We start from the raw sequence: 16,815 nt of genomic DNA on the forward strand, positions 1-16,815 counted from the left end.
TTTATGTCAGACTTCGCAGAAGACTAGGCTACCGGTATTGGTGTTTCAGAACGTGCAATTAGACCGAGTCAAAATTGCATTCATCTGGCATGGTCATTATGGATCCGTCTCCTGTAATTCTTATGACAATAGCTGGCGTATGTGTACATAAATAAATAATATACAAAGAACTAAATAAATAAATAAATAAATAATATACAAATAAATAAATAAATAATATTTTGGATGACAAAAGAGAGGCTCGCTTCGCTCGTCAATTTGTTTGATCACGTGGTTTCGTGTAGGCAATTACTGTCTTGTCTTCAGCGAACGACACCGGGTCCTCTCATCGCCTAAAGATGAGGCGGCTGTTGCTTATATCGCTGCTAGTGACTATTACTTCCGCTCAGAAGTATCCTTCATTGGAAGACCTACGGAACGTTGCGGCAGCTGAGTCGCTGCACACTTGCGGCACATCTGCACCAGAATCTTTCTTCTATCTGACATCAGACACAACTTCCGAGATACGCGTGTGCGACTCCACGAACCAGAGTCTTGCTCACGAACCACATCTCATGTTGGATGACGACCCCACGCATACGTGGTGGCAATCTCAGAACGGTCTGCAGACGGCGACATTCACTGTCAACTTCTCACAGCCGTACGAGCTCATCTACGTCACACTCGTTATGGCAAACTCTTATCCTCCGCTAGGAATGGCGTTTGAGAAATCCACAGACTTTGGACAGACGTTCGAACCGCTCGACTACAGAGTGCAGTCTTCCGCAAGTTGCATGGATATTTTCAATGTGTCAGAGCAGTTGCTCGCGATGAACGCCAACGACGTCCTGTGTTCGAATTTTCTGACCAACACTAGAAGCGCACAGGTTAGCTAAGAGAAGAAGGGCGGACCTGTTTGTTTATCATGCCTTTTGCCACGCCTCTCAATTTTGTTATAGGTGACCGTGAGGTTGCTCAAACCGGTCAATGATAGACCTGGACAACTCAACGTAAATGGAAAGATGCTGTTTACTGAAGAACTACTGGTTTGTGAATAGCAGTAATTAACGAGACTAAATTGTAATAATGCAAACATTAGGGGGCGTGCCAACGGATTGCGTAAGTCTACACTGCAAACAGCATTTCCGCATTTCTGTTACCGAACAGACAGCAAATTGCAGAAAGACTCGTTTTTCAAAAATGAGAGTCTAAATTGCCGCTTTTCAGGATAATACAAAAAATGGCAACCCAGGCTACCCAGAACGTAAAGACTCATTTCCAGCATGAAGTATGGTGTGAATAATATTCCTGGTGGCCAACCTGTTTGGATTGGTGTAATGTACATGCAGTGTAAAATGTGAATAAGGTAAAGACGTAAGTCTAGAATAAATGTTGTCAAATGAACAGTAGTTCACTGTACTTGGAAACTATATAATGTCAGTTGCAAGCTGTTTACTTACTGGGGCTAATCAACTTCTGATGGGAATCTGGTTTCTTCTATTGACCAAACAACACAAAGCTCATTTTATCTGTCCTACATTGTTGTACGGGGCTGTTCATAATTATTGTATTTTTATACTCCGGATTCGGGACAAAAGTGGATGTTTAGTTTACGTAGTAAATGTAGGTTAACGTCAGGAATAGATTACTACAGCAATCTGGTAATGTTATGCATTGAAAACTGTTGAGCTTTGTATTTATACAAATGACTGTGAGAATATTGTGTTATCTGGACAGTGTACGTACTGTTTGTAGCTTTCTTGATATCCTTACCTCCCTCCCATACTTGAGGGAGCTGTATTTAATAAATTAGGCAGCGTGCCAGGCTTTGTTCAGGCCAGTCTTGGCCCAACATTAGGCGCACCTCTACTCAGGTTGCAACATCAACTTGACTAATGTTTTTGGTTCAAGCGAGTTGTCTGATGTCTGATCATAAACGGGATTAGTTTGTGATGGTCGGTTGATCTTCTAATGTCAGCTTGACTGACCTGTTGGGCTTAGGTACTCAATGGCCATGACGGGTGTTGAGCTTCCAACGTCATTCCAAGTGACCTCTTGGGCTCGAGCTATTTGTCTGATACATTTCAGCTTGTGTGAGCTGACCGGTTAAAGCCAACATTCACAAACCTTTCTCAGCCCTGGCACGTTGCCCTATTGAGACGCACACTGTCTCATGTGTCAACAGCTAGTGGACATGCTTCTTACAATGCGATGTAGTACGAGTGACATTAATGGGAAGGTGAGCCCTCCATCCAATTTAAAGAAATACAAATTATAAGGACGTTGTTATATTCTTGTTGTCTTAGACCAGAATTTTCCGCAAGTGCAATTCAGTCAAAGATTTAAATGCTATGTGGCAATGTTTACAGTAGCACTTTGACTAAGTTAAAACTCAATCAAAGCAAGAGTAACTGATGCTGCTGTCCTTACATTCCGCATCTGCAAGAGGAATTATCATGTTGTAGTAGCTGGCCCTTTTTGCGAACTTCACATGCTAGTAGACCTTCCTTCTTTTCAAATTCTCTTGACACAAAGTAGAAACAGTTTAAATAACTCTTGTGGCAAGTGAAAGTTGATAACAGGAACTGGAGTGCGTGGTTTACGTGAGCTCAGAGGCAATGGAAAGGAAACGATATAATGTGATGTAGGGTAGGTGTACCTAATTGTGGACACTCCTCGGTAATTTGAGTTACAAACGCTGCTTCTCTTGTAACCTTGCAACCTGCAACGGAGAGAGAGGGAAACTTGTCCAATGTTCGCACCAATATCTAAGCTTTGGAACAATACCTGTACGACTAGAATCGCACAACGTCTGCTAGTGCACTAGCGAAATATACGGGATAACGTCTGTGAACAGCCCAAATGGGGGTGTATCCTAATTGTGGACATTTTTTTCTCCGCCACAGAAAGCGACTGGGTCTGAGTAACAGCTGGACTAGATACCTGAATGGTTGCCTCGCAAGCTGATATTTTGGCCGCAATCAAAACCATGTCCTGTTGTGTATCACCACGATTCACCTGCGAAACTTTTTAGCACCTACAAGGTTCCTCCCATCATGTCCACAAATTTTAGGTATACGGATCGATCTTTTGTCGGATCATGAAAGTGCCCTGACTTTAGTTAAGCAACTATTGAGTACCTTGGTAAAGTTTTGAGCCTAGTTACATTGACTGTAACATGCTAAAGAAGCACATTATGTGCATGGAGCAAACGTGTAATTCCAATCCAGTAAACACGTGAATATCTTCACTCATACTAGATCTAGACATCAGTAATCCACTGACAATCTAGCTGTTTGCGCTGCTACTACATCTGGCCACAATAGGGTATGAAATGAGAACGAACAAAGTAGGTGAATGTCAATATCAGCAACATTATTAATCCAGTCAGAATTTGACTGTCTTCACTGCTACTAGATCTGGCAACAATAAGACACAGATTGAAAACCTACAAACTCACCTAGAGTAGACGGAAGGTCAAAACTACCTCGTCTGATATCAATAAGCAGCTCTACCAGCAACTGAAAAAGATGCTAGAACCACAGTTTACAGTTCAGACGTTCATCTAAACATGATTCATCGTCTCCTGCATTGTATCGTAGACAGAACACTTGGTTTCTGCAAAATTTGAAATGCGCGACGCCATTTTACACAGAGGTGATACACCACAGAACATGGTTTTGATCGCGGCCCAAAATACCAACTTGTGAGGCAACCATTCAGGTATCTATTCCAGCTGTTACTCAGGCTCAGTCGCTTTCTGTGACGGAGGAAAAAATGTCCACAATTAGGATACACCCCGTGTCCAGGCTGTTTACAGACGTTATCCCGTATGTTGTGCTAATGCGCTAGCTGACGTTGTACGATTCTAGTCGTACAGGTACCATTACGAAGCTTAGACATTGGTGCGTATATCGGACATGTTTCCCTGTCTCTTTGTGCAGGCTACCAGAGAAACTGCGATTGTAACTCAAATTACTGGGGAGTGTCCACAGTTAGGTACACCTACCCTAACTCAAGCAATTGCCAAGAACAATGATTTGGCAAATGACACTAGAGATTTCTTGCAAAATTCAACAGTAGAGATAACTTTACGTACAAGCTGGAGCAATGGGTGGTAATGACAGACGATGATAGCAACAGCAGCATGCGGAAATGATGCAAATGGCTTGTCGCAGTTGTCAATTTTTACTTGGGAAGTTGTGTGTAACCCTACAAGAAAGAATGACTTTATGGCAGCCTTGGATGCTGCTGTAGTCATATTGTTTGAGGGTCGGAATTTATGGTGGGTGGGTGGGTCAACAGCAGTTGATCCTGAATCCAAATTGATAAATATATGAAATTACGGACAGTCCGTACTAAGAATGATTTTGATTCATACTGCTATATGGTAGCAGATGGTTGCCTTAATTTAGTAGTGAGTTTTGAGGTGCTATTAATGCAGTCAGCAAGACTGCAGTCTTGTATACTTGTTGAAAACCTTTATAGGTTAACTATTACTACGTACATAAGTCATGACTGTAGTTTTGTACCCAGGTGATTGCATTGATACATCAGTTGCTCATATTAGGGATGTAAATTTGAATTTATTGATATACAAGCATTAGCAACTTTAAATTAATTAAGGTGCTGCATATGTTGAATCAATAGACAGAATTTTAACTGCTGGTATACCGTAGACCCTTGCACATTCAACCCCTTTTCATATCCGACCATTTGGTTCTGTTGACAGGACTTTCTTTATGCAACAAATCTTCGTGTGACTTTCAAGAACTTCCAGCGTGAGGCTCAGGTTTGATTTAATTAAGTGCATTTCTACTTGGATCTGATATCAATTTTTATGTAGAATACGAAAGCAACATATTTCACTGTAAGGGATCTTCAAATTGTTGCTCGATGCCATTGTAATGGCCATGCCAGCGCGTGTAATATCAACCCAATGACTGGACAACACCAATGCATGTGTGAAGACAACACTTGTGGACAAAACTGTGAAACGTGTTGTTCATTATTCAACCAGCAACAATATCAGAGATCAGTATTGATGCCATTTAGCTGTGAAGAATGCAACTGTCACAATCATTCATCATCATGTCAGTATAATGCGGTGGTAGATCGTGCTAACATGAGTCTAAACACAAATGGAGAACTTTCAGGTGGAGGGGTGTGCCAGGACTGTCAGTCGTCTACAGAGGGGATCAACTGTGAACTGTGTGACACATTTTACTATTTACCTGATGGTAATGACATAAATAGCCAGTCGCCATGTCTGCCATGTGAATGTGATCAAAAAGGCATTCGGAACACAACCGTGCTTGTCAGTGAGTTTGGAGACTGTGTGAAAGAGACCGGAGGTGGATTTTCTGCGGGTGATTGCATCTGCAAAACAAACGTGGGAGGTACGGCTCGGCCAATTGCACAGTTGAGTTGCATGAATTGTATAGAATTGTTTGTACATTGGCAGGTCGTAAGTGTGACTTGTGCAAACCCATGTTTTATAATTTGTCATTGGCCAACCCCAGTGGCTGCAGAAGCTGTGATTGTGATCCGGCTGGTTCAGATGGATTAAATTGTGATGACATGGGTCAATGTGTCTGCAAGCAATTTGTAGAGGGGTTGAAATGTGATGCATGCAACGATGAATATTATAGTTTGGCAGGTAGCAATCCCGATGGTTGCTCTGCTTGTATGTGTGATGTTGGTGGTGCAGCAGATGGTGTGTGTGACAAGCAGACTGGTCTCTGCACATGCAAAAACAACATTGTGAACAGTCAAGATAGAACGTGTGGACGCATGGGGATTGCTGCAAACTTTTACTTTGAAATGTTACACTCAATAAGGTCCGAAGTCGAGGAGCCTGCAACGTCAGATCAACTTCAACCATGGGGATTCAGTTCTGCTGACTTTCCATCTTTTACAGGTCGAGGATATTTGATCCTTGAAAGCCAGGTATCAACACCACAAAAATTTGTGTAGATGTTAACTGATGAGTTTTTGTGTTAATGAAGGAGTCATTCTCAAGAAAAGTTGTCGTGCCAAAACGTAGCAATTACTTTGTAGTCATACATTATGCTGGAAATTCATCTTCTCTGCTGCATGGAAGCATTTCTAGATCATCTTCATCGGTTGTGGAGGTCTTGCATCTTTCAACACAGTCTTGTCAAGCAGATTGTTATCAGTCATCGAATCGAACATACAGTTTTGATGCAGGTGATGTGTTCATCAATTTAACAACAAGTGTACCCATTCTGATCGTAAGCTATTGTTGAACTGCCATTGTGTTGTGTGTTAATTGAGTAATCGTGTAGGATTCAGTTGCTTTGATTCCTGATGAATTTGTGAATCCTACGATATTTGCGGCTCCGGTACTGGCAAATTTTCAAGCACAGTGTGACATTTTCAGTAACAATATTACTTCATCGTTCTGTCTGGACAGTGCATTTTCATTAAGCATAGACTTTTTTGGTGTTGTCAAACCTTGTATGTGCAACTCAATGGGCTCACTGCCGGGACACTGCAATCCGGACTGTGGACAATGTCCTTGTAGAATGGGTGTCGTAGGTCTGACTTGCGATCGCTGTGCTGCAGGACACTATGATCTCTCTGCTGCTGGGTGCATGCCCTGTGATTGTGCTAACCCAGCTGCACACTGTAATGAAACTAGTGGACAATGTGTTTGCTCACCCAACGCACATGGTCGACGGTGTAATCGATGCATAGTTGATACATTTGGGTTTGATGCTGTTCTAGGATGCAAGTTATGCAATTGCAATGCTATTGGTTCGAGGTCCACTCAATGTGATCTTACAACAGGAGTCTGTAGTTGTTTTCCTCATGTTGTGGGGATGCAGTGTGACGCATGTGAAGACGGTTATACCAACATGACTTATGGGCGAGGTTGTGTCCAGTGTGATTGTAACGAAGCTGGAAGCACCAATCAACTTTGTGACAAGACTACAGGACAATGCAATTGCAAGGTAAGCAGTATATATGTACTTAATAACTTGATGTCAATGTTGACTGTAGTTTGCTTTGTGGTCTTAGGCGAATGTGGAAGGATTAAAGTGTGATCAATGCAGAGCAGACTACTTTTACTTGAGCCACGAGAATCCGGTTGGCTGTATTCAATGCTTTTGCTCTGGCTTAAGCAGCAACTGTTCTAGTGCCATCGTGTATAGAGAGACTGAGCAGACTGTGTTTGTTTTGCCACATGCGAATCCTTCCATGGGATGGCGTGTCAGTAGTGTGGATGGTAGTGATCCAACCACAGCTGGCTTTGTGGTCACAAACATTATCACTGATCAAATGCAACTGCAGGTATCTCTTGATCTTTTACTCATTGCATATCCTGTATATTGGTTTGCTCCTGACAAGTTTCGTGGCAACAAGCTCTCATCATATGGAGGTGACATAAGATACGCAATTTGGTATAATGTAGGAGGTAGTGTTGTTGGATCCTTGACCAATGACTCTGACTTGATTGTGGTTGGAAACGGTCGACAAGCTCACCACTACTTGTCTGCATTGCCGGTACAAAATCGTGTGGAAACGATATCAGTTCAGATCAAGGAACAGTCCTTTGTCAATGAAAATGGATCACAGCTAACAAGAGACGAGCTGGAAACAATTCTTGCTCACATTGATTTGCTTCTAATTCGAGCAACGTATCACAATGGCACAAATGAAGTTGCTCTTATGAACTTTACTATGGACATTTCTAGTTCTAATATTGGCGGGGCTCGTGTTGAGACTGTTGAGCAGTGTACATGTCCTGCTGCGTATTCTGGCTATTCCTGTGAGTCGTGTGCTACTGGTTCTACTAGATTTGGCAGTCTTCCATCGAGTGATGCACTACTCGGGACATGCACATCGTGTGTATGTAACAATCATGCAGACGCTTGTCATGAAATCACAGGAGAATGCATTGGGTGCGAGGACAACACATATGGTAACTCGTGTGAATTTTGTGCGTCTGGTTTCTACGGTGATGCCACACAAGGAACAGATAAGGACTGTGTCGTATGTCCCTGTTCAGTTCCAAAATCAACATCTACAAATTGCTTACTTGGGCCTAGCGGTCCTATTTGTAATTGCAGCGTTGGCTATCAAGGTCTGCTTTGTGATGAATGTCAACCTAACTACTTTGGCGACCCTCAGTCTTCAGGAGGGGTGTGCACGCAGTGTGGTTGTAATGGCAACATTAACACAACTGATCCAAACAGTTGTAACAGATCGACAGGAATGTGTGTCAACTGCCTTTATAACACAGAAGGACTATTTTGCGAACGATGTGCTGTTGGTTACTACGGGGATGCTCCCAATCAGAATTGCCAAGGTTCAATCTTTCTGTCTTGTTTTGGACACCTGAATTTACTGATGTTGTTATAGCATGCATCTGCGATCCTGCTGGATCAGTGAATTCTGCTTGTAATCACACTACTGGTGTGTGTGACTGCTTGCCAAATGTAGATGGTAATCAGTGCAATGTCTGCTTGGTAAGAAAAACTTTATATGGACATAACGACAATTACAATGATAGTTGTGAATTTTATTAGCCAAATTTCTGGAACTTGGCAAGTAGATCAGGCTGTCAGCATTGTGATTGTAGTCTTGATGGTTCAACGAGCCAACAGTGTGATGTAGTGAGTGGCAAGTGCTCGTGTAACCCTGGAAGAGCAGGAATGAAATGTGACATCTGTGATCTTGGGCGTTTCAATGTCTCAGGAGGTTGTATAGGTAAAAATACGGCGATTACTCAAACATTAATATGATCAGTTGTATGGACTTTGTCTTGTTTAGATTGTGGGTGTCATGAGAATGGCTCATATAACGGAACTTGCGACATGACTAGCGGTCAGTGCCACTGCAGACCTGGAGTTACAGGGAGACGCTGTGACACTTGCTTGCCATACTATTTTGATCTGACTGCCGGCTGCCAGCGTAAGTTTTAGGCTGCCAATTTTGAGTTTGCTACAACAATACAATAGATGGTGCATTCTTTGCTACAGGATGTGATGTTTGCATTCGAGCACTAGAAGAACGTACTGGAGATCTTGGTACTTTGTTGACGGCAACCGAAGATAAAGTGATAGGTTTAGATCAATATGATGATATCGAGTCTTCATTTGCTGTACTAGATGTGCTCATTAATGGTAACTTGGTAAGATAGCATGTAGAACGATGTCCTAATCTTTAGTGCTAATCACAGTGTGACCTGTATGCGTGTAGACAAGGAGTAATACGTTGCTGAATATGTTGAGGATGATAGAACAAATTGTAGCTGAATTAGGGTTAGAGCAAGTGGAAAACCGAGGAACCAATTTGCAACAATCAGTAATTTGAATTCATCAGCTTAAAGTTTTACTTTACTGTGTTATCCCACTGTTATTTTCAGTTGCAATACATTTTGTTGTGGGCTAACCGGCTTCTAATTGAAGCTAATCGACAGAATACGGTACTGGGTGGCAATGCTGCATCAGCTAAACTACTGAAGAAGACTGTTACAGGCAAGCAGTTGCTTGTTTTATCCGCTTGTATGTGTCATTCTGATGTCATAGTGGCATTTTGGTTTAGATGTTTCTAGCAATGTGGACATGATTACATCTACAATTGCAAAATTAGTGAACCAAGCACAGAGCATTGTGAACAAAGTGGAAGCCATAGTCGATGAATTGAAGTCACGTGATCTAATGTCAGACGTGACGTTTGCCAACACAAGTGCAGTAACTGCACAAACGGCTTTGCAAACAGCTCTGAATCTAGAGCAGATGGCTACTGCATTTGCAGACGATGTCACTGCTCTCTCAAAGTCACTTGTAGATATCAGTCAAACAGCAAAGACAGTGAATGACAGCAGTCTTTCTGTACTTAACGTATCAAGGGAGGTTACTTTGCTGGCCAATGCTGCCAACTCATTACTTCTGGAAGTACAGGTGACAAGCAGCATGTTGCTTTATTCTACGTTGCAACAAAGCCATGTTGTATTTGTACTGTTAGAGATTGGATATGAACATTACATTTTTGATTGAACAAGTGGAACGATCTCTAGAACAAATCATGATCTGGAACAGAGATGTGGAAGACATACTGGAATTGTCGTTGTTCTTGTTTCAGGTAAAGTTGGCATGCAAATCAGCACTCAGTGTGTTCATAACATGGATATTGAATTTGTCCTTGTTGTTACATTCTAGTCTGCCGAAAACAGTATTAATGGAACTGGTCAATCTGTTGATGATAGCGATGGATCTGTTAATAGTAGTTCGGGATCTGTTAGTGGTAGCGGTGACATGATGGTGCCAAGTACGTCCAGTCCCATAAATGACGGACAAGCTGAGCTAAGCATGTACAGCAGCATAAATGAAGGACTTGCTGATGTTCCGAGACTACTGTCTGACACGGAAGCAACAAGAAACTATGTAAATATGTCTGTTGACTGGGCAGAGACTCGTGCAGATGCACTAGAAAGCGAAGCTGCAGCAAAAAGCAGGTTATACAGACTTAGTTTTTTTGTTTCGATCATTTTGTAAGTGTTTACTGTGTAGGGTATTTGAAAGCATTCGTTCACAGGGTCAAGAAGCGGTGGATGTTGTACAGAACTATCGTGACGTGTCCATTCTTATCAATGAGTCACTTGCTTTAGCACTGCAAGCAAATCGTACAGCTCAAGCCACCTTACTTCGAGTAAGAGTGACAACATGGCTTTGCAGTCAATTATAGTATTGATTGCATGGACTAATATATTGCCAGGTGCAGACAATGGTCGAGCAAGGACTAGATCAAAGAGCAGCAGAGTCGCTTAATGACAGCTCTAAGTTGGTTCAGAAGGCCTTACAACTCAACACGACTGCGAACAGTATTTATTTCAATTTCTGTTTTTAGTGATTGCTGTAGCACTCAATTGTTATCATCTGGGTAGATTTGAATTCGTTGCTACTGGATGGTCAGTTACAAACGAAGAGTGCAGGAGACCAGTTGGAAATTGCACAAAATACAAACAACAATGCTACAGCACTGCTCTCTTCTTTGACAGGTTTCGGGGTGTTTCGTTGTTTTTTGTTGTTGAACTCCTGTTGTATATAATTCTGTTTTCTCAGATTTGTCTGGTCCTTTGGGTCAAACTAACATAGACATGACACTTCAATGTATTGAAATGATCTCCAGTCAGTGTCAGAGCACAGTGACCGTATTGGATAGGCGCACAGGTACACAGGAAGCAGCTCTAAATGAAGCTAAAAATTCCACTGCAGAAGCAAACGATATTCTAAATGTCGTACTGTCTACGGGTATGGATTAGTGCCTTATGTTGTATTGTTTCTGCTTGAGTGGTATGGTGCATTACAGAAAAGAATGCTTCAACAGCTATTACTCATCTTGAGCAAGAACTGGGTAAACTGCAAACTATTGTCAATAAAACAAGTATACTGCAGGATGAAATTAATGTTACAATTGGACGTATGAGATTGAGTCTGAGTCGTGCAAGGCAAATCATAAGCCAAGTAAGAATTCAGAGGTGCGTTGTTAGCTGAGGTTTGATGTCATTGCTTGAATTGGTAGGTTAGAAGTGCTCGTTACTTTACAAAAGACGCTACTGCTGAATTTGAGAACGTCGGTGTTAGATCGAATGTTAGCAGCTTGTCACTGCACTTCCAGTTGGATCGTACTGATGGCCTGTTGGTGTACATTGGTGAAAAGTTGGTGAGTGGTGTCGAATGTGACGGTGTTGAGTGATTGCAGTTGTTGCTATCATTTTCTAATAGCCTTCAACAAAGCCAAATTTTATATCTCTGGAGATTGTTTCACGGCGTGTGTGGTTGAGGTATAATCTCGGTGGTACAACAGCAACCATTCGTAACAGTCACATGATTGTTGTTGGGCAATGGTATCAAGTGCTGGCTCAACGGTATAGGTGTAGCAATATTTTTTAGTTAAACGATTTTAGACGACTCTGTGTAGGGTTGGCGAAGTTGCGAATGTGACAGTAATTGGACGTGACAATGTAGTAACTCTGGCACACGGCAGATCATCTGCTGGGCATCAGGAGCTGTCATTGGATACACCTGTAGTCGCTGTAGGAGGAATTGCAGGAGTGTCAATTATGGTATATGATCTTATTTTTGCACATTACCTTAATGTTTTGAATATATTTATTGACTGTATTGCAGATCTCACCTGATGTGATGAATCAGGATTATGTGGGTTGTTTGGATAACATTACTATTGATGGTAACATGATTGATCTAACTAATCCAAGCTCAGCAACTCCAGGCATCACCGTGTGTGATTGTAACAGGTGCTACATTTGTCATGTTTGTTGTAGTGTGTTTTGATCTATATTCTATTCAACAGAACAATTCCATTTGTTCCGACTGAGACACCAACTGGTAGCACAGAACCACCTACTACTGATAGAGTAACAACAGATACAGTACTTACAACGACCAAAGCCGCTGTGACAACTGAACCGCCTAGTACTGCTGCACATACTACTGCTGCAGGTACTACTGCTGCACCTACTACTACTGCCATACCATCAACTGATACTGCTGTAACTGTCACAGCATTTACTGAAACTGCCTCTATGAAACTGACTGAAGTCGCTACTAATGAGACAATAACTGATGCTGTTACTACAGACATTCCAACGACTGCAGTATCTGCCACTGATGTAATTACAACTGACATCTCTACGAGTAAATCATCAACAACTCAGTCTGCTACCACTGACATGCCAACGACTGAAAGTTCTGGTGAAGATGAAATTACTACAGAGAGTGCTTCTACTGAATCATCAACAACTCAGTCTGCTACCACTGACATGCCAATGACTGAGAGTTCTGGTGAAGATGAAATTACTACAGAGAGTGCTTCTACTGAATCATCAACAACTCAGTCTGCTACCACTGACATGCCAACGACTGAGAGTTCTGGTGAAGATGAAATTACTACAGAGAGTGCTTCTACTGAATCATCAACAACTCAGTCTGCTACCACTGACATGCCAACAACTGAGAGTTCTGGTGAAGGTGAAATTACTACAGAGAGTGCTTCTACTGAATCATCAACAACTCAGTCTGCTACCACTGACATGCCAACAACTGAGAGTTCTGGTGAAGGTGAAATTACTACAGAGAGTGCTTCTACTGAATCATCAACAACTGAGGCAACTACAACAGACTTGCCAACTAGTCAGGCTACCACAACTCAAGCATTGACAACAGAGACTAGTAGTACGGAAGCTCCAACAACTGAAGCTTCTGTAGATGAAATTACTACAGAGAGTGCGTTGCTAACTACTGAGCCGGCTACTGCTAGAGCAACAACTGTAGCTGTTACTACGGATGCAACAACAGATGCTGCTACCACTCGGGCAATGACAACTGAGCCTTTGACTTCAGCAGCTGTGCCTTCCAGTGAAGCGTCAACAACTGCTGTACCGCCATCTCCCACTGTTCCTCAGCGATGTGGCTTTGCATCGAGCCCAGCCTTTGACGAAAGTGGTATTAGAACTACTGAGTTGCAGGACAGTTACATGGCGTACAGCTTAAGTCAAGATTTCTTTTACAGACGGTTTGTACAGAAATAGTGAGTTTGAAAGTGGATTGTAGGTATTGACTTTTTGTATGTGGTAGGTTTAATGTTCGATTGCAGTTTCAGACGTTTGCCTCCGAGGGCATTCTCTTGTTTATCACTGACGACAACCGTATTGATTTTATTGGGCTGGAGATGCGTGAAGGCAAGCTTCGGTTTGCATTCAATTGTGGTGGAGGAAGAGCCGAGGGCACTACAGATAATACTTATAACGATGGGCATTTACATACAGTATGTGATGTATACAATTAATGTACACAGTCACAGATATTGACGCGAGACCTTTGTTTTAGGTAATCTTAGGCAGGTCAGATAATATTGGCTTCATAAATGTCGATTTCATCAGAGATTTTAAGATAGTGGAAGGAGTGAATGAGTACGTGTCTGTTTCAACTGATGCAAATTTCCTATACGTTGGTGGCACTCCAAAGTCCCATCCACCAACTGGTTTACTGATTGATAGAGAAACGGTAAAGTCTAAGTATAACATTTTAGGCTAATTGTTATTGATTTTTTCTGGTTATTAGACTCGTCCTAGTTTGCTGGCTTGCTTTCAACAGCTATCACTGAAGGGTACAGACTATTTGACTAGCAGGTGGTAGTTTTTGCTATTTTCTTATGTTGTCGATGTTGATATATTGTAATATGTATAGCCAATTGGTGACGACCAGTCTTACTGATAAATGTTACAGTGAGCTTGGCTCTGGAGCTTCTTACAATGGAACTGGATACTTCTCTTTGTGTAAATATCTTATTTTATTATTTTATGTTTCAATAATTCTTATGACTTAATTACTATGCCAGATGAAGGTGAAATAACACCAAGCAGTGCTTGGAAGGCAGGGGTTAACTTTGAGATTGACCTTGAATTCCAGACAGTCCAGAACTCTGGTTTACTTTTCTACGTTCAGAGTCAGTCATCGAACATTGATGATCACGTTGAATTAGAAATTGTGGAGGGAAAGGTTTCATACTATTGGTTTGTATTCTAAGGTTTGTTGCTCTTAGTTTCTCTTTCTTTCCTGTGAAGCTCGAATTTACATTTAATAATGGAGGACAGAATGTGACAATGGAATGGGATTCTCCTTATCCGTTTTACTTGTGTGATGGCAAGTGGCATCAAGTTGAGGTGCGAAAGGAAGGCACCATTGGTCGTCTGACAGTTGATGGTATGAGCACAGTAATGGACATGAGCACTGGTCGTTTGAGCGGAGTAGATGCTTTTGCTCCTCTCTATTTTGGTGGAATACCAGGTGAAGTTGTGCTGCTGTTGCCTGTTCTACTAAAATTGATTAAATCATTGCCATTGTTTGTTTGGCAGATGGTGTGATGAAGAAAGATGGACTTCATGGTGTTGGTTTCGTGGGTTGCTTACGTAACCTTCGCTTGAAAAACAGCAGGACGACTCTGACTCCGTCCTACTGGGATGCAAGTGCGAAACTAGTCGGCGTTAATCCACAAGGATGCCCAGGTTGATCAGATGTCCATGGTTGTTAATGTACTGGGATCTTTTGGCATAGGTTTGTTAGCTGCTGATCCAAAACTGTCTTAATCATTCAGTTAATTGAGAAGTTACTGTGGTTTTGTTTCTGTCTTGCTTTGAAAAATATCTAGCAACATATTGCCTCTTGATTTGGTTCTACACTGTGGTTGCTGGCAGTTCTTATAGGTTTGAGCCATGTGCCATTGAATTAGACAAATTCTGGACAACTCAAGATTTAGTGTTATTACTGATTCTTCTACCTTCTTGATCTAGCAGTGGTGGATCTAGAGGGTGGCATAACAGGCGCATGCCCACCCCTTTTGAAACAGGAAGTATAGTACACGGACAAAAAAGCTTCAGATTTGTTTGAACATGCTTATGCAGACGCAATCATTATATAAAACCTTGTTAGTGTTTGTGAATTAGTTAGCAATCAAACGGCACTCTATAGGCAACTTCTTTAGAAGAAAGCAGGTGTGCCATGACAGTACTAGTTGTCACACTATAAAAGTGGTCCACGCCTTAACTGGTCCAGGGAACAAGTTGTGGCTACCATAAATGGTACCCCGGACCAGTTGTGGTTGCCATATATATATATATATATATATATATATATATATATATATATATATATATATATATATAGATGTAGTTAGTCCGGTATTGCTGTAAGTGGTCCTTAACCCTAACCCTAACCTAACCCTAGCCTCGAACCAGTCATGGCTAAGACCAGTGGTCACGTGACAGTTTACATTTAGTGGCTCTTAATTGGCAATGTGATTTTGTTTCAAAGTTTTTATGATGGTATAGATAATTAGTAATTAAGTTAATATATCTGTCTGATTTTAGTTTTGTGGCGTCACATTGCCAATACCCTAACAGTTTGGAAAATAATGGTTGGATATAGGGCAATGTCCCATCAAATGTGTTGTTTGTCTGACCAAATACTGCACCTATGTTGGGACGTGTTTTGGCAAAACATCCACCTGTATGCATATATGGTAGCGTAACTCTTGTCTCTTAGCACGTGAAGTCCTTTCCAATGGTGTAACTGTTAATTTAATGAACTTGCTGTCTAGCTCCTAGCATGCTTTGTCCAGCGAAAACCTCAGCTGCCTTTAAAACCATTTCTTCCTTTGAAGTTGGTTATCAAAAATGACATGCAAAATGGCTGCAGTAGGGGAGGCACTTACAGGGAATTAATATTAGTTCATGTAACACCATACAAGAATATGCCCTACCTAGGCTCAGTCTGTCCAAGCCAAAATAATTTCCTATTTTCCACACTGCCTAAAGTGCGCCTACCCCTTTTAGAAACTCTGGATCCACCACTGTTTAGAGCAAGGCAAACAGTGTTTTAGTGTGTTTAATTACTAGGTTGACAAACCTTGAGAGTGGTGGTTGCAAACAGTAACTGCTTGTGCATCAACTGTTCCAACAACTAGACCGTTTCTATTAAACCAGTTTAATTAAATGGTTTAAGCTATTCTGGTTTTTAAATATTAACCTAGCTGTTTCTACCTGCACTAAACTGGTTATATTCTAAACCTAAACCGCGTTTTCTAAACTTGTTTTGTATAGTAAGTTCAGCAAGTGGTTTAGGTCTAACTGTCACTTTATACTAGCATGTATACTTGAAGACTGCTTCTGACTCGGCCGTATTGATTTTATCTACTATTATTTTGTTGATATGGGATTGCCTCAAAAGATGGAAGCGTATGAAATCGAAGAGAGAAATCAGCAGCTACTGCATGTACCTGCAGATG

The 16,815-nt window shown here is 41.5% G+C and overlaps 1 protein-coding gene across 1 annotated transcript; it reads left to right on the forward strand.

Annotated features, from left to right (window-relative positions):
• The first annotated feature begins 338 nt into the window (after positions 1–338).
• On the forward strand, positions 339–15,196 carry LOC134184749 (laminin-like protein epi-1). The gene is made up of 35 exons (XM_062652492.1): positions 339–866; positions 939–1,025; positions 4,712–4,771; positions 4,826–5,378; positions 5,444–5,928; positions 5,988–6,233; positions 6,288–6,956; positions 7,024–8,314; positions 8,368–8,474; positions 8,535–8,715; positions 8,779–8,919; positions 8,988–9,139; positions 9,208–9,312; positions 9,374–9,485; positions 9,553–9,911; positions 9,976–10,092; positions 10,170–10,465; positions 10,521–10,659; positions 10,726–10,831; positions 10,895–11,008; positions 11,073–11,261; positions 11,320–11,474; positions 11,533–11,673; positions 11,736–11,878; positions 11,932–12,076; positions 12,141–12,268; positions 12,325–12,473; positions 12,537–13,545; positions 13,608–13,797; positions 13,860–14,036; positions 14,094–14,161; positions 14,220–14,308; positions 14,371–14,531; positions 14,597–14,819; positions 14,888–15,196. The coding sequence occupies exons 1-35, from the start codon at positions 339–341 to the stop codon at positions 15,040–15,042; spliced, it is 8,970 nt and encodes a 2,989-aa protein (XP_062508476.1). The 3' UTR covers positions 15,043–15,196.
• The last annotated feature ends 1,619 nt before the right edge of the window (positions 15,197–16,815 follow it).

This window comes from Corticium candelabrum, chromosome 9 (genome assembly GCF_963422355.1).
Source record: "Corticium candelabrum chromosome 9, ooCorCand1.1, whole genome shotgun sequence".
Classification (NCBI taxonomy): domain Eukaryota; kingdom Metazoa; phylum Porifera; class Homoscleromorpha; order Homosclerophorida; family Plakinidae; genus Corticium; species Corticium candelabrum.